Raw genomic sequence first — 26,793 nt, 5'->3', positions numbered from 1 at the left:
CCCATCTGTTAATCTGGTCCTTGGGTACTCCTGTAGGGGATGGCCACAGGCGAAAGGGTTGGGTTGATGCACTGTTAATCTTTCATGCTTGTTACTGCTATTGTAAGTTCTTGATATTGCCTTACATTTGGGGTGGACCTGTTCACGTCTTGACGGATCTCTCTGCCTTCTTAATGAAGGCCTGGTTTGTGGAACGGAGGGGGGAAGGGTTTCGCACACTGCTTGGGTTGGGGGGCAGGGGAGGGGGGTGGGGGAGGGGATAGGGTTCGGGCTCATGTGGGAAGGGGGGTTTGGTGGGTGGGGTGCGGGGGGGACTTGTGTGAGTTGTGGGGATTTCGTGTGGTGGAGGGGGTTGCTCCAACCGCTGTAGTCACCGAGGATCCCCCAAGGCCTTTCTTTTCTCCTCGGCCTTGGGGGATCAGAGTCTGAAGGGAGGGGCCTGGGCTGGGCAGGCCTGCTCTCAGTTTTTCTGGCCTCACTGTGCGGTTCCACTTGCTTTCGATCTACGTCATGAGTAATGCTACGAAGTTGATTTCTTGGAACGTATGTGGCCTGCACTCCCCTATTAAGCGCACGAAAGTCCTCTCACTGTTAAAACGCCAGTCGGCGGCGGTGGCTTTCTTACAGGAGACCCACCTCTCTGATGGAGAACATGTGAAGCTTTGTAGGACATGGGTGGGAGAGGTGCGGTATGCTTCCGCTTCCTCTAAGTCCGCGGGGGTGGCCATCCTTTTTCACAAACAACTCCCTATTATTGTTACTAAGGAAATTAAGGATCCCCAGTGACCTGATTTTGGTCACTGAACTGTTTCATCATGTTGTGGTTTTTTGCAATGTTTACGCACCAAATACGTATGCTCCCAGTTTTTACCGTGCTTTGTTTACCCATCTTTTGCCTTATTTATCTGATATGTTAGTTGTCGGGGGAGATTTCAACACTGTCCGTGATTCTCACTTAGATGCTTCAACATGTCGGGGATGGGATGCGGGAGCGGGACGGGGTCCCAATATGCTGGAATCCCAGTTACAGTTGCTCGATGTCTGGAGGACGCTGCATCCCACGGAGTGCGACTTCACGCATCTTTCTAGGGCACATGCCTCATTTGCTAGGCTTGATTACTTCTTAGTGAGTACACATGCCTTCCACCGGGTTTTAGCAGCGGGTATTGAGAGCATAGCTGTCTCGGACCACGCCCCGGTGTGGGTGGAGGTTCGGCTTATGACTCCCCCCACTTCGCCACGTCATTGGCGCTACCCTTATTACTTGGCACAAGACGAGAAGTTTAAGGCCTTTATTACACAAAAATGGGCAGACTTTGTGGTTAACAATCAAACCCACGTATCTCAACCCATTTTATTTTGGAACACTGCCAAAGCGGTCTTGCGCGGCGAAATTATATCGTACACTGCGCAGCGCCGGAAAATCCTGGATCGCCGCATCCTAGAGCTGAGCTCCCAAGCTCGGGTAGCCAGGGTCCATCTAATTCAATCTAAGTCCGCGACTGCCCGGGCGGCCTATCTGGTTAAGCAACATGCTCTCAATGCTCTGCTACATCAAAGAGCACAGAAAAGTTACCAATATTACCAATTTAAACTCTACCAGTTTAGTAACAAAGCTGGTAAACTGATGTCTAACCTTATTAAGTCCACGCGGGCTTGCCGCCATATCCCGGCCCTACGCACTTCCTCAGGGACAGTGGTTCATGACACCCCCTCTATTTTAACAAATTTCAGGGCCTTTTACTCCTCGCTTTACACGTCTGAGGGGTGGAATCAGGTTGCTTGTCAGCGCTTTTGTGAAGGATTATCGCTCCCACACTTGACCCCGGCAGACCGAGATAGGCTTAATGCCCCAATCTCCTCGACGGAAGTATTGGCTGCTATTCATGGCTCTAAGAATTTTAAGGCACCGGGACCAGATGGCTTCACCTCGGAATTTTTCAAACTTTTAAAGGAGTCTGTGTCCCAACCACTAGCGTCGGCATTCACGGAATTAATCTCCCGGGGTTCCTTTCCCGCCCATGATAATTTGGCACATATTATCTTAATACCAAAACCTGGAAAGGACCACTTGCAGACCGAGTCCTACCGTCCCATATCTTTACTTAATTATGACCACAAATTACTGGCGAAGATCCTGGCGGACAGACTAGCGACCTGCCTGCCATATTTAGTTGGTGAGTCCCAGGCTGGCTTTGTCCGCAAACGGTATGCCTTGTCTAATATTCGCAAGATTTTAGCCGCAATGTCCATCGGCCGGAGATTGTCACTCCCCTATCTTGCGATTAGTTTTGACGCTGAAAAGCGTTCGATCGGGTGGAATGGCGCTACTTATTTTATGTGTTACATACACCGTATGGGATTTGAGGGTTTTTTTTCTACAAGCCCTACAACTTCTTTATACTGACCCTAGGGCGCGCATAGTGGCCAATGGTTCCCAGTCGGAGGAGTTCGCTGTACACCGCGGTACGCGACAGGGTTGCCCCCTCTCCCCTCTCCTTTTTCTGTTACAATTGGAGCCCCTATTGAGCGCGATTGCTGATGCCCCGGAGATTTGCGGTCTTCGAATGGACTCTGAGATTCTTAAATCCGTGGCTTTTGCGGATGACTTGCTACTCTTTATTACCCACCCCCGTTCGTCTTTGCCTGCACTCTTATGTCTCCTTGCAACGTTTGGAACCTTTTCTGGCTTCCGATTAAATGAGGCTAAGTCGTCCGCGTTGGCGTATCCGGCTACTATGCCGGCAGACTGGGGGGCTTCCTTTCCCTTACAATGGGCGGGAGATACACTTCGTTATCTGGGGGTTTATTTGCCCTCGGATCCTGAACTAGTCTACCAAGCTAACGTTCCCGGGATGCTCAAACACACTCAAGCCACTCTCTCTGCTTGGAAAACCCTCCCCCTTTCCCTGGCGGGGCGGGGTGGCCCTATTCAAAATGACCCTGCTCCCCAAATGGCTATATTTGTTACAGAACTTACCGTTGTTATTGAAACGCAGGGACCTAGACCGGGTGGAGGGGGCAATGCGTAAATTTTTGTGGAGAGGAGGGAAATCAAGATTGCCTTTCCGATGGCTCCAAAACTCTTGGGGGGGGGAGGACTGGGGGTGCCTAACCTGTCCCTCTATAACCTAGCCTGTAACATGCGGCTCCTCCGTAACTGGTTGAAGGGTTCCTCGCATTATGCCCCACTTTCGATTGATCGGACGTTACTCTACCCGTGGGCTCCTTCTTATATCTTGCAGGCTAATGCGGGTCGGCTCCCTTCGTGCCTCTTGCATTCCGCCCTCCTCCAGCCGATACGGCAATCTTGGCGGCGCCTTACTAAATTCCTGCATATCCCTCCTACTTGTGCATATTTTTTACCGATTAGGGGGAATGCGGAATTTCAGCCTGGTATCCAATCTGGTGCGTTTAGGGTCTGGGAGGCTAGGGGGGTGATATATTTAGGTCACCTGTGGAATTCGGAGGGGGAGTTACTGCGGTTTACCGATTTTCAAACTCTTTATGGTCTCCGTCCCATTCACACGTTTTCATACTTACAAGTTCATCACTACCTCCGGTCCCTGCCCCCGGCAACTAAGGATATTGCTACGTTTAAGGCCCTGGATGTGATGTTTCAGTTTACAGTTGACAAGGCCCTTACTATTTCCCATTATTATAGACCTCTACAGCGGGATGCCCAGGTTGATGTATGTGCTTCCTTGGTGGATCGATGGCATAAAGATGGTGAGTTTCAACTCACCGGTTTTATTTTGCGTGTCTGCTTTCGGCGCATAGCCCGGATCTCTATCAATATGTACTATAGGGAGATGCAATATAAGTTCTTGACCCGAGCCTACATATCACGTCAGAGGGCTCATCAATTGTCTGTTGCCCTCACGCCCTTTTGTATAAGCTGTTCGGGAACCGTGGGTAGTTTGTCTCACGTTTTTTGGACCTGCCCCACGATCCATGGATTTTGGCGTAAGATTGCGGACTATTTAACCGACTTGCTTGATGTGGTGTTGCCCTTCTCCCCACTGTGGTTTTTATTTGGTTGCATCTCCCCGCTTCGAGTTAGAGATCCTGGCTCGCGCCTTTTGTTTCAGAAGGCGAGTTTGGTGGGGAAGAAGACGATCCTTTTGGTCTGGCGGTCTCCGGAGGCGCCCTCCTTTTGGACTTGGCGCAATCAGCTACATGCGATGATGACCATGGAAAGTATGGCGGCACGAGGCTCTCCCCATCGACGACGACGCTTCACATCCATCTGGGGTCCCTACCTGCAATCATTACCCCATCGTGCGAGGAGTATGGTTCTGAATGATTGACCATTATCTGCTCATTGACTGTCTGATCCCTCTAGCGGATTGCACCTAGGTTTCCCACACGATTCCTCATTATTGTATCTGTTATTGTGGGGGGGGGGGGAGGGGGGAAAGGTGGGAGGGGGGTAGGGTTTGGTTCTCTGTGGGGGTTACAGTGCTTTCATGTTGGGTTTGTTGCTCAGGAGAGAGATCTGACTACACTCTCTCTTGCGATGTTCTTTTTCTATATAAAAACCTAATAAAAATTGTTTAAACATAAATTGCATCTTTTAAAATGCCTTCGCCCGCTTCTATTCTTTCGTGACTTCCGCTCTGTCCTCCAATCTCTAATCTTCTCAGGATTGGACTATTATAATGAGCTTTACTTGGGACTTCCTGATTCTGCGATCCGACTTTTACAGCTTATACAAAATTCTGCTGCCCATATCTTACTAGGTTCACCTGTCAAAAATCATATCACCCCAATGCTATGTTCTTTATACTGGTTACCCATCAAATTCAGAATCCTCTATAAAATATTGTCCATTGTGCATTCTGTTACATAACCCATCCTCTATTTGGCTCTGTTTCATTTTCCGGATCTACAAACCATCCAGACATTTAAGATCCCTGAACAAAAATTTACTAGATATTCCATCAATACGTCTAGCTCGCCTGAATATCACAAAGAAAAGAGCTTTCTCAGTAGCAGGTCCATTATTATGGAACTCTTTACCTACTCCTCTTTGTCAAATCTCTAACCACAAAGAATTCAAGAAATCACTAAAAACACCTCTTCTCAAAATCATTTGTCATCCCCGACGCAAACCTCACTTAACTACATCCTTCACAGTTGTTACCACTATGCTATTTTTATTCTATCTCATTTGTTTCCTTCCTTTACTTCAATTTTAATTAGTTTTATTATTTTGTTTGTCTTTTTATTTATATAACTTTATTTATGTAATTTTTTGTCCCAACTCTTGTTTTATTTGTTTTTGTTTTTTACACATTGTAAACCGTTTTGTTCAATATTTTATTGCTAAACAGTATATAAATAATTTTAAATAAATTGGTGGATCCTAAAAGGGAGAAAGAGAGCTTCTAAATCCACCATATCAAGATGGTCAAGGAGGCCATCTCTTCAGCATACATCTTCAATGGCAAGCAGGTCTGACTGGCCTTGAGGGTGCATTCTTATGAGAACACAAGCATCCTGCTAGGTAGAGGCCTCGTCAATCTCCCAAGGGGAGATCTAGAACCATGACCTGGTTATCCCTGCACTCCTTTACCAAGCTTTATAGGCTAGATGTTCAAGCAAAGAAAGAAGCGAACTTCAGGGCTAGGTACTGAGGAAGGCCTTGTCTTCTTCCTATCTTATTAAGAATGTACTTTTTTTACTTTTCAAGTGTAGTGGACTGGTTTAGCAGATAAGATGAAATTATACTTGCCTTATAATTTTCTTTCTGAGTGCTGCTAGACTAGTCCAGGCACCATATGACCACTTTCTTTCCTGCTTTCTTCTTGCTTCCTCCCTCCCCTTTGCTCTCCTTCTACATTCCCTGTACACCCTCCTGGGACAAAAGGAGGACCTAAAAAAAAAAATGTATATATAAAAGATGTACTTTAGGGTATTCTTGTCTGAGCGCTTTGACAGCGGTATACTGATCGGTTTTAGACCACTCCTATATGCAAAGTCTGACAACATAGAATGGGTGTGTCCTCTGTGTCCAGTGGCTGGTCCAGCAGCACACAAGGAAAGAAAATTATCAGGCAAGTATAATTTCATCTTAATGTTAACCTTTAACTCTTTTTTAACCTTTTACTTTGTAGCAGTTCAGCAGCCTTGGCTATTCTTACAAGTCTGATCAGTGCAATCTCATTGTGTTGTAATTATCTTTTTCTTAACTACCATCAAACTAGTCTGACTTCCTAGAAAACCTTCTCAAAGCACCCTTATACAAGTCCCTTCTGGCTCAAGGCACAGGCGACAGATAAAGTGATTGAACCTGTCTCTTACATGGCAGTGTACTGGATAACTGCAGATGAGTACTACTCCAGATGTATGGAGAGTCTGAAGGCTGAACTTGTTTTCCAGCTGTGGAGTCCATATGTGAGAGAGCAAGAAATGCATAACTCTAATTCTCTCTCCCTCTCCTCCTCTATAGGCAACGAGTTGAGCGAAGTGAAACAGCAGTGGAAGAATCTGAAAGGGGAATACCTGCAACAAGTTGAGAAAATCCAGGAGCTCATCATCCAGGTGCTGCAGAAACTAGAATCATTGCAAGGAAAGAGATCGCTTATGGCCAGTGTGCTTCACCAGTACCAGGTCCAGGTATGGATTCCTCTTTTTATTGTGCAGACTGGAAGTCATTTTAAGATTCAGAAAGCCTCCTTCCCTGTACGTACCTGGATCAGTCCAGACAGTGGGTTATGTCCCCAATCCAGCAGATGGAGTCAGCACAAGCTTTGAGGGGGCGTATCCATATACACTACTACCCCCTCTGCAGGAGTTCAGTATCTTCTGACTCCAGCAGATGCGAGTAGGGGAATCAGGCTTCCCCTCCTTTTCCTTTTTCTTCACTTTCTTGCTTGATTATGGCTTGTTGTTGTCTTTTTCTGTGGAGTAGGGCAGCCACCTGGAAATCGTTACACACGTTCTCGAGGCACTATCGTCTGCACCTCGCCTCTTCGGTCTCTGGACACTTTGGCGAGCAGGTTCTCCGAGCAGGCCTCGCAGGACCCCACCCGATTTAGGGAAGCTTGGGTACATCCCACTGTCTGGACTGATCCAGGTACGTACAGGGAAAAGAAAATTATTACTTACCTGCTAATTTTCGTTCCTGTAGTACCATGGATCAGTCCAGACGCCCACCGCGTTTGGGTTCTTGATCCTGCTCAGCTCTGCGCTACTTCTTGCTCGCAGTGTTCTGTGTCTTCACAGTCGTTTCTTTTCGCTGTTTTTCACAGCTCCCTACAAGTTGGTAGGATGTTTGCAGTTACTTGTTGCGGTTACAATTGTTTTCATTATCTGTTTCCACAAACTTGATCCTTCGGGGGTTTCTACTCTGGCTTTGATATACTCGATACTGAACTCCTGCAGAGGGGGTAGTAGTGTATATGGATACGCCCCCCTCAAAGCTTGTGCTGACTCCATCTGCTGGATTGGGGACATAACCCACTGTCTGGACTGATCCATGGTACTACAGGAACGAAAATTAGCAGGTAAGTAATAATTTTCTTTTTGCAGCAAGATCAGCTAGGCTCATGAATACTTGGTTGTGCTACTGCATATACAGCACTAGAAGTACAGATTACTGGAGCTTTTTTATCATTCTCTTATTGATTGCAAACCAGTTTGAGTTCTTAAAGAAGCTGTACTACATAGATTGCTCCAAGTATCCATATGTCGTCATCTCAGCTGTTTTCTTCTTGATCTTAAAATATCATCTTTTTGTTTTTAAATGATTTTTGTCAATCAAAAATAAACCTAGCACAATATAAACATAAGTAGAAACATATAGATACATTGAGAACATATTCAATATCAAACATCCAAAATGATTGACCGTTTGAAATTGCAATCACCCCCACCCTCATATCCAGGATCACATAGGATAAAAAGTACAGTATATAAATATACACACAGAGCGGAAGTATGTGTTCTATAAAGATAGTAATAGGGAAGCAAACATCATAGCAAATCATGTAAGGGGACGGGGCAGATAATCTTCAAATGAGTGGGTAACGGGGAATATAAGTTGTGATGGAACACAAAGTTATTCACTATGGTCTTTTCATGAATCGGATATAACAGGAATAAACAGAAATAGGGTGCGCATCATTCAGCCCAATAAGTGCGGCGACAGAACAAGGATCCATGCAAACCTGTGCCTCTGAGTCATAGAACAGAGCAGGAATCTTTAGTGATACCTCTATGATTGTGCGTCCAACCACTTAATGTATAAACTCCATGTATTTAGAAACCATCTCAGTCTGTCGTGGTGGACAGCAGTGAGTCTACTCAACTGATAATAGGTGTGTAATCTATGTTGTATTTTTGCCAAGCTTGGTGTGGATGTAGTCTTCCAGTGTAATGCAACTTCTGATCTAGCTGCAATAAAAACTTGGAGCATAAAGTGTTCTTCTTTTTTGTGCCCCGGTAAAGGAAGACCCAGCAATACATGCCATGGCTTGACTTCTACCTGCACCTGTAACACTTGTGATATACACTCTATGATAACTGGCCAAAACAGAGCTATTTTAAGGCACTCCCACCAATATATGTCAATTTGACCGCACCCTCTCCAGCAATGATCTGAGAGAGCAGGTTTGAATCTATATAATGTTCCCTGTACGTACCAGGATCAGTCCAGGACACCTGGGTTGTGACTCCGCACCAGTAGATGGAGACAGACTAAAACTTGTGGGCGGAGCCATATATGCCCCTGTGCCAGTCACAGCCCCTCAGTCTTACTCTGTCTCCAGTAGATGGTGCAGGTCCGGTCACAGCCCTGCCTGCCCTGATTCTGGTAGTTAGTCAGGGTTGCAGTTTTTCTTTGTTTTTTGTGCTCAGTTCTTAGGCCTAGTTAGTGGTTTTTTGCCAAATTGGGTTTTTTTCTTTTTGATTGAAGAGTCAGATCCCGGCCGCCCTGCCTCCCAGGGGGGTTGAGAGGTTCTGAGGGGACCACCCCCCCCCTGGTTGAGGCCGCTGCTAGGGTCGAGGACCCGGCTCCACAAGTAGCAGCGTCAGGGGTGACACCGGGGAGCCCGGTTCACTCACCCCTGCAGGTACAGGGCTCCAGGACCCGGGACAGCGACAAGCGTCAGTATAAAAAAAAAAAAAAAAGTTTCTGCTTTTGTTTTTGTTTTCGGCCGGCCCTCCGTTTTCCTTGCATCGCCGTTCCGTTTTGAGAGGGGTGTCGCTTGCAGGGGGGGGTTCGCCGAATTAATTAATTAATTTTTTATTTCTGAGGTGCGTCTTGGCCTTCCCGCGTTCGCCGGTTTGCCACGCGGCTCCCCGTGTCGGGCCTGCGGCTCGGCACGCGCGCGCCTATCTTGTGAGGGCTTTTGTTTTTTCCTGCGTCCCGGGCGGGGAAGGGCCGTCCGGGGCACCTCGGGGGTCTCGCTTCTGGATCGCGCGTTCGCCGCCGCTGGTTGGAGGCGCCATAAGTAGGCCTCAGGACTTGTTCCCGCTTAGCGCGGGAGTGGCGGCCATTTTGGCTACAGGAAGTAAAATCGCGCGGATCACGCCAGGGGTTTCGGCCTTGCCTCCCGCGTTTTCCCCGCAGTGGGGCGCGGCGGGAGGGGGCTCCTTGGAGGGGCTTCGGTCCGGGGAGGTTTTCTGGGGCCGATTCTTCTGGGTCAGGTTCTTTCTCGGAGGACGTTGCGCTATTGCTGCGCAAGGTACCTGGGTACAAGCGTAGCAAGCGCAGCCGAGGGGGGATCCCTACAGAGGGTCCCCACAAGCTTCCTCCACGGAAGAGAAAAGCTATGAAGGCTGCGGAGGGCCTCCAGGAGCCCTCATGGGGGAATCGGGCCCCCCGGGGCATGCCGCAGGAATCGGATTCAGAGGATTCCCCCGTGGAGGATACTGATTTTCCCGAAGAGCCCCTGAGGGGGGCTGAGGAGGCGGCGGCGGATGGCTCCGCCCAGCCCAGCGCGGGAACGGGAGTACAGACCGGGGAAGGGGATGACCCCAAGGTAGTCCGGTTCCGCAGGGAGGAACTGTCGCCCGTTATTCCAGCCATCCTCCAGGAGCTGGGGATAGAGGCCCCACCTGTGGTGGTCCGCCAAGAGGCCAACATGGATCCTATTCTGCTGGGCCTTACGGGTCCGGCAGTTGCCTTCCCGTTTCATTTTTCTTCGGATTTCTTATTCCGCGAAGGTGATACTCCGGAATTAGGATTGAAGGTCAGCAAGGCCATGGATAAGCTCTATCCGCTCCCAGAGGAGGCGCTGGACCTTAAAGGTGGATTCAGCGGTCTCCGCGGTGACAAAGATCTACTATCCCGGTCACAGGAGCTACGGCGCTCCGGGATATCCCGGATAGGAAGTTGGAAGGGCAGCTTAAGAAGATTTTTGAGGTATCCGCCCTGGGTGTGCGGGCCGCCATGTGCACTAACTTCGCTATGGGAGCTAGTCTGCGCTGGGCCCATGTCCTTCAGGAGAATGCGGGCCTGTCTGCGGAGGAGGTTTCTCAGGCAGATAGATTGGAGGCGGCAATAGCATATGGGGCAGACGCCCTGCATGATCTGCTGCGTACATCCGCTAGGTCCATGGTGGCGGCGGTGGCTGCGCGTCGTCTCCTATGGCTGCGCAACTGGGCTGCGAATGGCTCGTCCAAGGCTCACCTGGGGGGCTCTGCTTTTCAAGGGGAAATTGCTGTTTGGCACGGAATTGGATGAGGCTTCAGGGGCCCAGGAAATCGCGCCCTCAAAGATCCACCGGCTCTTCGTATAGGCCGTCTTCCTCTCGGAACCTTCAGTGGTAGCAGTCCTTCTGGGGGACACGAGTCTTCGCAATGAAGTTCGGATGGTCCATCCCTCGCCGCGCCTGCAGCACGTCATTCCACATGTGGGAGCGCGGTTACCTTTATTTTTCGAGGAATGGACCAAAGTGAAGTCGGACCAGTGGGTCCTCAACGTGATAAGACACAGCGGCGAGTTAGATTTTGCTCGCATCCCAGCGGACAAGTTTCTGGTCTCACTCTGCAAGGACCCCAAGAAAAGGGCGGCGGTGCTGGACACCATCCGATGATTGGAAAGCTTGGGGGCCATTTCCCCTGTCCCTGTCGATCAGCGAGGCAGGGGCAGGTACTCCATTTTATTCGTGGTTCCCAAGAACGACGGCACATCAAGGCCAATCCTGGATCTAAAAGGGGTAAACAAATGCCTTCGTGTTCCCCACTTCCAAGTGGAGACAATTCGCTCGGTGCGTCTGGGCGAATTTCTGGCGTCCCTAGATCTCACAAAAGCGTACTTTCACGTGAGCATCCAGCCATCGTGCCAGCGGTTCCTAAGGTTCTGCATTCCAAGCAGGCACTACCAATTTCGAGCGCTCCCCTTTTGGGCTCGCGACCGCTCCTCGGACATTCACGACAGTGATGGTGGTAGTGGCAGCGCAGCTCCGTCGGGAAGGACTCCCGGTTCATCCTTACCTGGACGATTGGTTGGTCCGGGCGAAGTCAGAGGATCAGTGTCGGCAGGCGGTGGCCAGGGTGCTACAGCTCTTGCAGTCCCTGGGCTGGGTGGTCAACTACAACAAGAGTCAACTGACTCCCACTCAATCCTTGGAATATCTGGGAGCCATATTCGTCACGAAGCAGGGCTAGGTGGTCCTATCTCAAGATCGGATATGCAAGCTGCAATCTCAAGTGCGGCGTTGGTTATCTCTCAGCCGCCCGCGGGTGTGCGATTACCTGACGATTCTGGGATTGATGGCTTCAACGCTCACGTTGGTTCCCTGGGTTTTCGCTCACCTGCGGCCCTTGCAGTCCTCTTTACTATCCCGCTGGAAGCTGGTTTCGGAGGATTTCTACCTACCGCTCCCTCTAGCGGGCCAGGCGAGGTCCAGCCTACTCTGGTGGCTGGATCCCAGTCTTCTGTCCTGTGGAGTGTCCCTTCTGGTGCCCAGGTGGACGGTGGTGACCACGGATGCCAGTCTCTCCGGCTGGGAGCAGTTTGCCTAGGGACATCGGTGCAAGGGCTTTGGTCAGAGTCGCAAGCCCGCTGGCCTATCAACCGTCTGGAGACCAGAGCGGTCCATCTGACTCTTCAAGCCTTCCTACCGGTGCTCTGGGAAAGGCGGTCCGAGTTCTTTCGGACAATACGACTACAGTGGTCTACATCACTCGCCAAGTCGGGACGAGAAGTCCGCTGGTGGCGCAGGAGGCGCAGTCCTTGATGGCCTGGTCGGAACGAAACCGCAGCAAGATTGCGGCGTCTCATATTGCCGGGGTCGACAACGTCCAGGCCGATTATCTCAGCCGTCACCGCCTGGATCCTGGAGAGTGGGAGCTGGCGGACGACGCGTTTCTCCTCATCTGCAGGAAGTGGGGGGTTCCCCACATGACTCTGATGGCCACGTGGCACGACGCGAAGGCGCCACGATTTACAGTCGGCGTCGAGAAAGGGGAGCAGAAGGCGTCGACGCGTTGGTACTCCCTGGCCGACGGATGTCCTGCTGTACGTGTTTTCCCCATGGCCCATGATCGGCAAGATTCTGCGGCGCATAGAATTGCAATCCTGGTGGCACCGGAGTGGCTGCGCCGCCCGTGGTTCGCAGACCTCCTCCAGTTGTCGGTGGCGGCTCCCCTTCGTCTCCAGGGGTTCGCGGGGCTGCTTCATCAGGGCCCCGTCTGTTTGGAGGATGCGGATCACTTCTGTCTCGCGGCATGGCTTTTGAGAGGAATCGGTTGAGGGGAAAAAGGTTCCTCGGACACGGTCATAGCTACGCTGCTGAGGTCCCGGAAGCAGTCTACGTCCCTGGCGTATATCCGGGTATGGGTAATCTTTGAGGAATGGTGTGTTGAGCGGGGTTTGGACCCCACTGCCGTTGCCGTTTCCGATATTCTGGCTTTTCTCCAGGCTGGGCTGGCCTAAGGCTTCGCGTGCAGTTCGCTACGGGTTCAGGTGGCGGCGCTTGGTTGCTTGCGGGGAAAGATCCGGGGAGCCTCCCTGACTCTTCACCCGGATATCGCCCGTTTCCTGCGGGGGGGCTAACCACCTCCGTCCTCCCTTGCGTTCACCTTGTCCGTCTTGGAACCTCAACTGGGTTCTTTCCGCCTTAGGCTCGGCACTGTTTGAGCCCTTGAAGCGCGCTACGGTCCAAGATCTCACATTGTAGACCGTATTCCTGGAGGCGGTTGCTTCGGCACGCCGTGTCTCGGAATTACAGGCGTTGTCATGTAGAGAGCCGTTGTTGCGGATCTCTGCCGTAGGGGTTCCCTTACGGACTGTTCTTTCTTTTCTGCCTACGGTAGTGTCGGCTTTTCACTTGAATCGATCAGTGGAGCTTCCCGCTTTCGCGGTCGGGGAGTCTTCGGACCCGAATTCGAAAGAATTGCGAAAACTGGATGTGCGGAGGTCCCTTCTTCGCTATCTAGAGGTCACTAATCCTTTCGGGTAACAAATCATCTGTTTGTCCTGTTTTCGGGCCCAAAGAATGGTTCTGCGGCGTCTCGCACAACAATCGCCCGTTGGTTCAAAGAGGCCAGTGGCTCAGCGTATGTAGTGCGGGGAAAACCTCCGCACGTGGGTCTCAAGGCTCATCCGACGCGGTCTCACGCGGCGTCTTGGGCGGAATCTTCTCAGGTGTCGCCTCAAAAGATTTGCAGGGTGGCTACCTGGAAGTCGTTGCATACCTTTATTATACATTATCGGTTGGAGGTTCAGGCTACTGAGGCCGGAGGGTTTGGAGAGAGGGTACTCCGAGCGGGACTCTCTGCTTCCCACCCTCGGTAACTTAGCTCTGGTACATCCCAGGTGTCCTGGACTGATCCTGGTACGTACAGGGAAAGGAAAATTAGTTTCTTACCTGATAATTTTCGTTCCTGTAGTACCAAGGATCAGTCCAGGATCCCGCCCGCAGTGCTACGCTAACATAACGGAGAGTCCGCTCATGTTTCTTCACGATTAAAGCTATCCGCTTGTTTGTTTCGCTCTCCCGGTTGGGGAGTTTGGTTCCCGTAGGGGTTGGTATTGTTTCCATTTAAGTAGCGTGTTTTGCTAGTTGGCTATGGTTGCCTTATTGCTTTTCTACTTTGACATTACGTATGACTGAGGGGCTGTGACTGGCACAGGGGCATATATGGCTCCGCCCACAAGTTTTAGTCTGTCTCCATCTACTGGTGCGGAGTCACAACCCAGGTGTCCTGGACTGATCCTTGGTACTACAGGAACGAAAATTATCAGGTAAGAAACTAATTTTCCTTTACTGGGGTGTAGTGCCAATGATATATTAACTTATAGCAATTTTCCTGCAGCCTAGTAGACATAGAACATTTTCGAGCCATGAGGTAAATAGCTTCCCATTCCCTTTCTCCGAAGGTAAAATGAAAATCTGTTTTCCCATCGGGAGCGGTGTTTAGGTTTTTTAGATGGTTGACCATTAAGAAGGTTATATATTTTAGATAATACTCCCCTAAGTGTTGCAGCATTTTTACAGAAGTTTCCAAATAGGGTGCCTGTCACTTTAATAGTGCTCAGTCTTAGTCCTCTTTGTATGAAATGGTAGAGTTTAGCAAAATATCACCTTTTTAAATGTGATCTGTATATGGTTTTGGGGATGAAGCATTTTTTACCTATCCCCAGCTTTAAAAATTCATTCATTTTATTTAACAGTTCTTATAATCCGCAATTCTATCAATATTCAATGTGGAGAATATCAAACATTCTTAATTCATTAACAGAAATAAAACATAACAAAACAAAGAATAAAAATACATGAATTTAATTAAAAGCCTGCCAAAAAAGAAATGTTTTTATAAATTTACGAAAATGTAAATCACTCATTGCAAATTTCAACTGGTACTGCATTCCATTCCTCAGGAACCATAATAGAAAAAGCTTTCTTTCTCATAGTACATAAAGTATACTGCTTCACCAAAGAAACAATAACAGCTGGTCAGAAGAATGTAAGGAACAAGCTGAAACATCAAATAACCTTATTACTCCAACAATAAGATTAATCATAAATGGCATTGTGCAATAAAACCAATATTTTAAAATGTATTCTCTGAGCAATTGGTAACCAGTGTAACTCTTTCAAATAAAGTTATACGGTCATTCCATTTTAAAACAAAAATCACACATACCGAAAAAAGATTTTAATTGTAAACCTGCACCAAACCTTTTGATAGACTGGCATACAAAGCATTTCAATAGTCTAAATTACTCATTACAATAGCCTGTATAACAAGGTGAAAATCTTGAATAGAAAGCTTCCTAAGTGACGTCCTCTCTCCCAGCTGTTTATGTTGCATTACTTCTTCTGAGATCATTTTCAGTTTTGCACCCTGCCTTTTGGGTTGACAACAGCGCCAAGGACCTTTACAAAGGTGATGGTCTTAGTGGCAGCAGCTCTTCGGCAGGAGAGCATCCTGGTTCACCCGTATTTGGACGACTGGTTGATTGCGCAAAATCAATGGAGATCTGTCATCGGGTGGTGGCGGTAGTGTTGCAGCGTTTACAGTTCCTGAGCTGGGTTGTGAATTTGCAAAAGAGCCAGCTAATACCATCTCAAGTTCTGGAATTTCTGGGAGCGTGTTTCCACACTGGGCTCGAGTTTTTTTTGGTTTTTTTTTTTGTTTTTTTTTTTTACCAAGGAGAGGATTATTAAAATCCAGGGTCAGATTGACAGTTTTCTAAGCAGTGCAGTTCCCAGGGTCAGGGATTATCTGCAGGTTCTTGGGTCTATGGTTTCCACCTTGGAATTGATCCTTGGGCATTCACTCATATGCGGCCATTTCAGTCGGCCTTGCTCTCCAGGTGGAATCCGGTATCTGAGCAATTTCATCTGCCTCTGCCTCTTACGGAAAGCGCCAGATCGCGTCTGGATTGGTGGCTGTGTTGGGACAATTTGACCCGCGGGATGGCCTTGGAGGCTTCGATTTGGATAGTGGTCACAACTGATGCCAGCCTATGTGGTTGGGGGGCTGTGTATCAGGCTCAAGCGGCACAGCAACACTGGTCTCTGGAGGAGACGTCATGGTCCATCAACTGTCTAGAGATGAGCAGAGTGTCTAGCATTGCAGGCCTTCTTGCCTCTTGTTCAGGGCAGGCCAGTGAGAGTTTTGTCAGACAATGTGACAGTGGTGGCTTACATCAACCAGCAGGGCAGTACCAAGAGTCGGGCAGTGGGCGCAGGTGGCCCAAGAGTTAGTCCACTGGGCAGAACGCCACCTGGAGATGCTGACAGCTTCCCACATAGCGAGGTTGGACAGTGTCCAGATGGATTTCCTCAGTTGTCAACAGTTGGATCCCAGGGAGTGGGAGTTGTCAGAGGAAGCCATGCTCCTGATTCGTCACAGGTGGGGGAGTACCGTGCACAGAGCTTGTGGCAACGTGCAAGAATGTCAAGGCTCCGAGATTCTTCAATTGAAGAAGAGAACACAGGGCTGAAGGTGTTGATGTCTTAGTCCTCTCATGACCACAGGGAATTCTCCTGTATGTGTTCCCGCCATGGCCATTGGTGGGCAAAGTCTTGTGAAGAATAGAGTTTCATCCGGGGTAGGTGGTTCTGGTGGCACCGGAATGGCCTCATCGGCCATTGTTCGTGGATTTAGTCAATCTCGCAGCGGACAGCCTGCTACTTCTGACTCATCTTCTCAACCTGCTGCGCCAAGGTTCTATGTTTTTTGGATCAGGGGGGTCGCTTCTCTCGCAGCTTGGCTTTTGAGAGGAATCACCTGCGAGAAAAGGGGTATCCAGAGGATGTTACCACTTTGTTACAAGCAAGGAAGAAGTCCACCTCCTTGGCATATATGCGGGTGTGGAAGGTGTTCGAGGTTTGGTGCAAGGAGCATAGTGTGGATCCATTTCGAGCTTCGATGGCCCACATTTTGTCCTTTTTTGCAGCAAGATTTGATAAAAGGTTTGGCTTTCAATTCTTTATGGGTCTAGGTGGCTGCCTTGGAGTGCCTTAAGGGGTACCTCTGGCTGCATATCTGGATGTGGTATGTGTTTTACGAGGGGTCAAACACTTGCATCTCTCAGTGCGAAAAGTATGTCCTCCATGGCGCCCAAACTTGGTTCTTAAAGCATTGTGTGCAGCACCATTTGAACCACTACGCAGGGCAACTTTGAAGAATCTTACTTTAAAAGTCGTTTTTCTGGTGGCAATTTGTTCGGCTAGACAGATTTCAGAACTGCAAGCCCTTTCATGTAGAAAGCCTTTCCTAAGTTTTTCGAATTTGGATGTCTCATTGCATACGGTGCCTTCTTTCCTTCCAAAGATTGTTTCCTCCTTTTACTTGAATCAGTCAGTGGAGTTACCTGCCTTTCCAAATTTGGATAGGACGGTTGCCTTGGATAAGGAGTTGAGGTGTCTGGATGTGAAGCGAACACTGTTACGGTATCTGGAAGTCACTAATAGTTTCAAGTTTCTGATCATCTTTTCATTCTTTTGAGTGATGCAAAGAAAGGGCAGAAAGCTTCAAAAGCAACCATAGCATGGTGGCTGAAAGAGGTCATAGTTTCGGTGAACATTTGCATGGGTTGGTTGGTGCCTCGGTCTGAGAGCTCACTCGACATGGTCACAAGCAGCATCCTGGGCTAAATGTCAGTGTCACTGCAAGAGATTTGGAGGGTGGCTAATTGGAAGTCTTTGCACACTTTTTCCAGGCATTATTGTCTGGACGTCCAGGCACCAGAATCTACCAGATTTGGTGGAAGCATGCTTTGAGTAGAACTCTCACAGTCCCCCACCGGTTTAAAGAAGCTTTGGTACATCCCAGGGGTCTGGACTAATCTGGATACATACAGGGAAAGGAAAATTTGGTCCTTACCTGCTAATTTTCGTTCCTGTAGTACCACAGATCAGTCCAGAGTCCTACCTGGGTTTGGAGAGTCCGCTTGATATGTGCTTTTTGTATATAATCTGAAGTATTTTCAAATGGCTTTTTCTGGTTCAGGTGATGGTTGTACATGCTGATTTATTTGGTTATAAGGCTTGTTCAGATTTAGTGTTTTCTCTTCCTCCTGCTCGTTTGGCGGGAGATGTGGGGTAGGTTATGGGTACAGGTCAATACTGATGTACTACAGGTGGCACAACAGGTTAAGTGACAGTGTCAGTAAAACTTTCTCTGTCTCCATCTGCTGGAAGGGAGGCAAAACCCAGGAGTCTGGACTGATCTGTGGTACTACAGGAACGAAAATTAGCAGGTAAGAACAACTTTTCCTTTATGTGGCTAAGGAGCTCTGTCCCAGTCCTCCCACAATACATGCTGCTAAATACGTAGCCATATAAGTGATTTATGTGGCTAAGTGGTGGCCTGCTTGAATGTAGGCACATATTCAGCAGCCACTATTAAGCTGCATAAGTCATACTTATGTGGCTAAATAGTGCTTAACATGCTTTGAATATCGGGCCCAAAGTACAGAGTAAAAAAAACAAAAACCTCTTAATTTTGGTGCGGTGCAGCTGCACCATCAGATTGGTCATTGTGGAGTCTGCACTAAAGCAGGCAAAGAAAAGATTCCACTTTGTCCTGCTACGCCAGTCTAATCTATACAGGTGGGTTTTGGCCCCTCATCAGCAGCTAGGAGAACACTGTTTTCCCAACATAACATCGCTACTACTTAAAGGTGATGCAGCTCAGAGAAAATCCAATATTCTCTGCCTTCGGCAGATGGTAGGATGACTGGTGCAGTAGGATTTCATTGGATTCAAGCTCTGAAACAGGCTTAGGGTCAGGCCACTAGCTTTGGCCAGCAGTGTGAGCCTGAAGTTCTCTGCCAGAGAAGACTAGGTAGAGCTTAGGGGTGATGGGGGAGCTGCTTACATAAACACAAAAACCCTCCGAAGCCTGGAGATTGTTTTTTGTTTTGTTTTTTTGCCAGTTGAGAAATTATTTAGAAGAAAATCCTCTGTTCTTCCCCCCCCCCCCCCTACTGGTTTTTCTGCCTGAAAACCTTTTAAAAAAAGAAAAATGCAGATTGGCTATGTTTGGCTTCTCACAGGACAAGCAGAATGGTAGTCCTCACATATGGGTGACATCACAGGATGGAGTCCAATCACGGAACACTTTTGTCAAAGTTTCTAGAACTTCGACTGGCACCTACTGGGCATGCCCAGCATGGCACTAACCCTGCAACCAGCAGGGGTCCCCCTTCAGTCTTCTCTTTTCCGCGCAGCAGTAGCCACGTGGGTTAAGGAGCTCCACAGAGATTCCTGACAGGAATTTTCCTCATGGAATTACTGAAAACTTTCATACCCCACAGGGGTCCCCCTCTCGAATTTTTGCGTCCACGGTACTCCAGTAAGTTGTTTACTCGGTTCCGGTCGATTCCCGTTGAGTTTGGCCCTCGCGGCCTACTGGCCATCGACCGCAACGCAGCTCAATTTTTCAAAGGGCCATGGCGTCGGGGTTCCGTCGGTGCCCTGACTGCGCTCACACCATGTCCAAACAGACCCCCATAAAATCTGTGTAATGTGCCTCGGGTGTGAGCATGTTGTCCTGACTTGCACCAAATGTGCCTTAATGACACCAAAAGGTCGCAAAACCAGAATGGAGAAAATGGAACTTCTCTTCCGTTCTCACACTCAGATGCCGTCTATTGCTTCGACGTCTGAACCGGCGCCGTCCACTTCGCGCCAGCATCGGGCACTGACCGGTGACTATCCGGCGTCGACAACCTCCTGGCCATTGACTACCTCTACTCCCCCTCAGGACCGAGGGGATCGTAGAGAGAAGCATCGACACCGAAAACCTCGAACTATCGATGAAAGAAAGTCATCGACCTCGCCATTGTCCGAGCCGCCATCGAAGAAACTCCGCCCAGAAAAGGCATCGACCCTTTCTGAGACCGGGTCACTGAGGCAACCCTCACCTGGACGGGTGTTGGGAGCCGCGACTTTGCCTTTAATGGTGGTCCTTCCGGCTATGCCTTTGCCTCCTTCTTCCCTTCCGGAGCCAGGACTGATTGCTCCAGGACTCCATGAAGAGCTGGACTGGATGGTTCAGGAGGCTATCAATAAGGCGATGCACAGATTCCAGGTTCCTCTGACGCTGAAACCGGTGCCGATTGTGGAACAGACTACCGATCCCATTCCGGCAGTATTGGCACCGCTGCTCTTGAAGATGGAAGCTCTTCTAGCCGCTTTTCCACCGATGGATCTGGGGTCACCGATGGCTCCGGTGCCTTCTCCACTTGCTCTGTCATTGGGAGGAGAAACACCGTTCCGTCTTCCTCCATCGGTAGTCCTGTTGATGCCTCAACCATCAATGCCAATGCAGCCATCTGCTCCACCAATCCATCCGTCGATGCCCTCGATGCCCGCATCGGTGCCTCCAGTACTTCCCTCGATGCCTTCAGAGCCTAGACCGAGACCTTCAGGAATACCTTCGTCCCATCCCTCTCAGGTTCCTAGAGGGACAGGTGCTGATCCCTATGACACCTGGACTGATGATTCCTCCCCTGTCACCGATTTACCATTACCACCCTCTCCTACTGAAAGCAGGAAGCATTCTCCTCCAGAGGACTTGTCCTTCATAAATTTTGTGAAGGAAATGTCTGAGTTGGTTCCCTTCCAATTACAGACTGAGCAAGATGATAGACACCAGATGATGGAGCTGTTACAATTCCTGGATGCTCCCAAGGAAAAACCTCCATCCCTATCCATCAGGTTCTTTTGGATCTTCTCAAAAAGAACTGGGAACACACTGGTTCGGTAGCTCCAGTCATCCGAAAAGCAGACACCACTTACTTGGTCCAGCCAGCTCCAGGGTTCCAAAAACCTCAACTGGATCACCAATCCATGGTAGTAGAGTCTGCCCAAAAGAGGGCACAACGCTCAAAGCCCCACTCTTCCTTCCCTCCAGGCAAGGAGCAGAAATTCCTGGATGCCATTGGCCGACGTGTCTTTCAGGGATCTATGCTCATTTCTCGGATCGCCTCTTACCAGCTTTATATGACCCAGTATAATAGGGTCTTATTCAAGCAGATACATGATTTTGCAGAGTCCCTGCCTCAGCAATTCCAGGAACAGTTACAAACCCTAGTTCACAAAGGTTTTGAAGCGGGGAAACATGAAATAAGGTCCTCTTATGACATCTTCGACATCGCTTCCAGGGTTTCAGCAGCTGCTATTTCTGCAAGAAGATGGGCCTGGCTTAAGTCTTCGGACTTGTGCCATAAAGTACAAGACAGATTGTCCGATCTGCCTTGCATTGGAGACAATCTGTTTGGTGAACACATCCAGCAGACAGTGGCGGAACTCAAGGAGCATCATGAGACACTTCGCCAACTCTCTCTGATGCCTTTTGAATATTCGACTAAACAACCATTTAGGAAGGACACCCAAAAGTCATTCTTCCGTCCAAAGAAATCCTATCCACCACAGTCTAGAGCTCGTTCTTCGAGGCCTTTCCAAAAGGCCCAGTCTTGTCAACCTCGTAAACAAAAGCTGCAAGCAGCTCCTCAGCCGGGCCCTGCTTTGGTTTTTGACTCCTGCATAGAGAGCAGCAGCCAGCTTCCACTGCCACAGGTACCGGTAGGAGGTCGATTGTGCCATTTCAACAACATAAGGCACACAATCACCTCTGACCAGTGGGTCCTTGCCATAATCTCTCAAGGTTATCACCTGAACTTTCTCTCCATCCCACCGGACTCCCCACCTCGGCTGACGTGGGGAACATCAGACATTCACTACTCCTGGATCAGGAAGTCTCCCTACTCCTTCAATCCAGAGTAATCGAACCGGTGCCCTATCCCAACAGGGCCTAGGATTCTATTCCCGGTACTTTCTAATCCCCAAAAAATCAGGCGGCATTCGTCCAATTCTGGACCTGCGTGCCCTCAAGTACCTCCAACGAGAAAAGTTCAAGATGGTAACCTTGGGTTCTCTCCTTCCTCTTCTGCAAAGAGGAGACTGGCTCTGCTCTCTAGACCTCCAGGACGCGTACACACACATTGCGATAACGCCATCTCATCACAGATTTCTGAGATTTCTGGTAGGCCCCAAGCACTATCAGTACAGAGTGCTCCCGTTCGGCCTAGCATCTGCTCCACGAGTTTTCACCAAGTGTCTCGTAGTAGTAGCAGCCTTCCTCAGGACTCAGGGTAGACGTGGACACCTTATCTCGACGATTGGTTGATCAGGGCTCCCACTCAGCAAGCTGCTCTGTCGTCCCTACATCCTGTCCAACCAGGATGACCTGGTTGGACAGGTGATCCCGAAACACCCTGAGAGCATATCTGATTGCTCGTAGCTCCAGGAAATTGTAAGGTATTACACACTCTGATTTCGCTAGGATTTCTCGTCAACTACACGAAATCCTGCTTAGTCCCATCTCAAACATTGTCCTTCATAGGAGCAGACTTGGACACCTTTCAGGCAAAGGCTTTTCTGCTTCGATGGCGAGCTCTCACTCTCATTTCTCTCGCACACCAGCTACAGTCTCAACACTGTTCGACTGCACGAAACTTCCTCATCCTGCTGGGACACATGGCATCCTCGGTACAGGTTACACCAATGGCCCGCTTGACCATGAGTCATGCAGTGGACTCTAAGGTCACAATGGACTCAATCCATTCGACCGTTGTCCACGTCGCCAACCTACCCTTCCAGGCTCCAGATCCTCAAATAACTCTTACCACCGATGCTTCCAATTTCGGCTGGGGAGCACATGTCGCCAATTTGCAAACCCAAGGAGCTTGGTCTCCAGAGAAGCCAAACATCAAATCAATTTCCTGGAGCTACGAGCAATCAGATATGCTCTCAGGGTGTTTCGGGATCGCCTGTCCAACCAGGTCATCCTGATCTATACGGACAACCAGGTGGCCATGTGGTACATCAACAAGCAGGGAGGGATGGGATCATACCTACTGTGTCAGGAAGCGGCACAGATATGGGTGGAGGCCCTTTCCCATTCGATGTACCTCAGGACCACCTACTTGCCGGGAGTGGACAACGTCTTGGCAGACAAGCTGAGTCGCACCTTTCAGCCGCACGAGAGTGGTCTCTCAACCCCACAGTAGCGGACTCTGTATTCCCACATTGGGGTTATCCTCACATAGACCTCTTTGCGTCACCTCAAAACCGCAAAGTAGAGAACTTTTTGTTCTCTCACTCGCAGCTGCAACTCACAGCCAAGAGATTTATTTATTTATTTATTTAAATTCTTTTACTATACCGATACTCAAGACGAGGTCTTATCATACCGGTTTACATTAGAACAGGGGAAACCATTTAACAACTAAGTAGAAGGTAAAGTTACATTAAACAGGGAGCAAAAAACATGGGCGATGGAAGATAGGAGAGATTTTAAAAACGATAACAACTGGAGAGTGATAAAATAATCAACTAAAAACCATAGAGTAGCGAGACTTAATCAGAGATTTATCCTAGGCGATTATTAACATAGTATATCCGGTAGGAGGAGGAGACACGGAGAGGTGAGCAGGGGGGGGAGGTGTCAGGTCAGGGACTGGAAACGGGGAGGGATTAGGGAAGAAATCGAGGGGTGAGAGTCAATGTTATTTAATAGAAGTTCCTTCAACGGTATGCTTGTGTGAACAACCAGGTTTTCAGTTTCTTTCTGAAGGAGAGATGGCATTGTTCTAGGCGTATATCTGGAGGAAGCGAATTCCAATGGAGCGGACCTGCTGTCGAAAGTGCTCACTTGTGAATAGAGTTGTGGACCGAGGATTTTTGGGGGGGGGCCTTGAGCGAACCTTTTTGGCGGTTCTGGTCGGCCTTGCGGAAGTATGTAGTTCGAGAGGGATGGCGAGTTGTAGTGTGGATTATTGGTAGACGGATTTGTGGATGATGGTGAGAGCCTTGAAGAGTATTCTGTATTGGATGGGTAGCCAGTGTAGGATTTTTAGGATTGATGTGATGTGGTCCTTACGCCGTGTGTTTGTAAGGATCCTGGCCGCTGCGTTTTGCAGCATCTGTAGAGGTTTAGTAGAAGAGGCGGGGAGACCGAGTAGTAAAGCGTTACAATAGTCGATCTTTGAAAACAGTATGGCTTGAAGCACTGAACGGAAATCCTGGAAGTGTAAGAGCGGTCTTAGCTGCTTCAGGACCTGAAGCTTAAAGAAACATTCTTTAGTTGTAGTGTTAATGAACTTTTTGAAATTCATTCTAGAGTCAAGGGTGGCCCCAAGGTCTCTAACCTGGCTTGCTAGTGGAGTAATTGAATTGTTGGCGAAGGGGTTGTTATCGCTAGGGGAGATAATCAGGAGTTCTGTTTTGGACGTATTAAGGACCAGGTTGAGACTCGAGAGAAGAAGGTTGATGGCGTGTAAGCAGTTGTTCCAAAAATTTAGAGTAGAGGAGAAGGGGTCCAAGATGGGGATTATGATTTGCACATCGTCCGCGTATATAAAATGGGTGAGGTTGAGGCTATTGAATAGCTGGCATAAAGGGAGTAGATATATATTGAACAGGGTAGGGGAAAGTGAAGAACCCTGTGGTACTCCTTGATTTGAAGGAATGGGGTGGGATTCTTTGTCATTTATTTTAACTTTGTAGTGCCTGTTGTTCAGAAAGGATTTGAGCCAGAGATGCCTATTTCCATTAGACGGTTGATGAGGATAGAATGGTTTACCGTGTCGAACGCTGCGGAAATATAGAGTAGGGCTAGAAGGTATGATTGTCCCTTGTCGAGGCCCATCAGAATGTTGTCCGTTAAAGAAAGAAGGAGAGATTCTGTGTTTAGGCGTTTTCTGAATCCGAATTGAGAAGGGTAGAGAATATTGTGAGAGTCCAGGTAGTCTGTGAGTCGGATGTTGACAAGCCTTTCCATTAGCTTGGCTATAAATGGTAAGTTTGCAATGGGGCGAAAATTTATAGGGTTGGGTCCAGGTTGGGTTTTTTTAGTAAGGGTTTCAGCGAAGCAATTTTTAAACAGTCAGGGACTGTTTAAAAAATTACATGAGAGGGAGAACGCATGAGAGATGCGTTCTCCCTCTCATGGGCAACCGGTCTCCTATATGCATTCCCTCCACTTCCACTTCTCTCAAAGACTCTCGTGAAGTTATGTCAGGATTAGGGACTAATGATCCTGATAGCACCTCACTGGCCACGCCAAGTGTGGTTTCCGATCCTTCAGGATCTCTCCATTCGCAGGCACATTCTCTTAGGAAAGGACCCGCTTCTGATCACTCAGAATGACGGGTGCCTACGCCACCCCAATCTTCAGGCCTTGTCCCTGACGACCTGGATGGAGGTCTTCAACCTCTCAACCTTTCGGAGCCAGTTTCCCGTGTCCTGATTGCTTCATGGAAGCCTTCCACGAGAAAATCCTATCTTTACAAATGGAACAGGTTTAAGTCATGGTGTTCCTATCTGTCACTTGATCCTTTTACCTGTTCCACCACGAAGTTTCTGGAGTATCTCTGGCACTTATCAGAGTCAGGTCTAAAAACTTCCTCCATCAGAATGCATGTCAGCATGGTAGCCACCTTCCATAAAGGTGTTGGGGATGTACCCATTTCAGTACAACCCCTTGTAACATGCTTTTTTGAAGGGCTTGCTCCACCTCAAATCTTCACTGCGCCCTCCGGCCCCTTCTTGGGACCTCAACCTGGTTTTGGGTCGGCTCATGAAACCTCCATTCGAGCCTCTCCAATCCTGCGATCTTCGCTATCTCACATGGAAAGTGATTTTTCTTCTAGCAATCACATCCGCTTGCAGAGTTAGTGAGTTACAAGCCCTAGTTACCTATCCGCCTTACACTAAACTTCTGCACGACCGGGTAGTACTCCGCACTCACCCTAAATTTTTACCTAAGGTAGTATCTGAGTTTCATATCAATCAATCCATTATACTACCCACCTTCTTTCCCAGGCCCCATTCTAATCCGGGAGAACAGGCTCTGCATACCCTTGACTGTAAGCGTGCTCTAGCGTTCTATCTAGACCGCACAACTGCCCACAGGAAAAACACACAATTGTTTGTTTCTTTCCATTCCACCAGATTGGGGCAACCTGTGGGTAAGCAGACTCTCTCTTCCTGGTTAGCGGACTGCATATCCTTTTGCTATCAGCAAGCAGGCATTCCACTTCAAGACCATGTTAAAGCACACTCTGTCAGGGCCATGGCAACTTCAGTAGCGCACCTATGCTCGGTGCCGCTCCCTGATATTTGCAGGGCTGCTACCTGGAGTTCTCTCCACACCTTTACAGCCCATTATTGAATAGACAAGGCTGGAAGACAAGATTCCATCTTCGGCCAGTCTGTCTTGCGCAACCTTTTTGCAACTTGATGTAACACCCTTCCGCCTCCCTGTTAGGATTCAGGATGCCCTCTACCGAATTCCACCCCAGTTGTTGTGCCAGTTGCACGTCTTTGGGCACATTTGGTGCATTCTCTGACATCCTCAGCTTGGTACTCACCCATATGTGAGGACTACCATCCTGCTTGTCCTGTGAGAAAGCAAATGTTGCTTACCTGTAACAGGTATTCTCACAGGACAGCAGGATGTTAGTCCTCACGAAACCTGCCCGCCACCCTGCGGTGCTGGGTTCATTACGTTTTTCTTGTTTTATTTTTTGGCACTTCCTGTAGCTTTAAACAAGACTGAAGGGGGACCCCTGCTGGTTGCAGGGTTAGTGCCATGCTGGGCATGCCCAGTAGGTGCCAGTCAAAGTTCTAGAAACTTTGACAAAAGTGTTCCGTGATTGGGCTCCATCTTGTGATGTCACCCATATGTGAGGACTAACATCCTGCTGTCTTGTGAAAACACCTGTTACAGGTAAGCAACATTTTGCTTTCTGCAGGGGCAGCTGAGGAACTCGCCTGTTTAGGTCTGACGAGGGCAATGGGGAGTCAGTGCAAT

The 26,793-nt window shown here is 48.8% G+C and overlaps 1 protein-coding gene across 1 annotated transcript in view; it reads left to right on the top strand.

The window, feature by feature from the left end:
• Positions 1-26,793, top strand: part of LOC115096443 — a 108,272-nt gene that overhangs the window by 23,710 nt on the left and 57,769 nt on the right. The window contains exon 4 of the mRNA XM_029611049.1: positions 6,455-6,621. Coding sequence (XP_029466909.1) covers positions 6,455-6,621 — 167 coding nt within the window. The remainder of the gene's footprint in view (positions 1-6,454; positions 6,622-26,793) is intronic.

Source organism: Rhinatrema bivittatum, chromosome 1 (assembly GCF_901001135.1).
Source record: "Rhinatrema bivittatum chromosome 1, aRhiBiv1.1, whole genome shotgun sequence".
In the NCBI taxonomy this organism is placed as follows: Eukaryota; Metazoa; Chordata; class Amphibia; order Gymnophiona; family Rhinatrematidae; genus Rhinatrema; species Rhinatrema bivittatum.
Note: the sequence above shows the minus strand (reverse complement) of the source record. Positions and strands in the feature narration are given on the sequence as shown.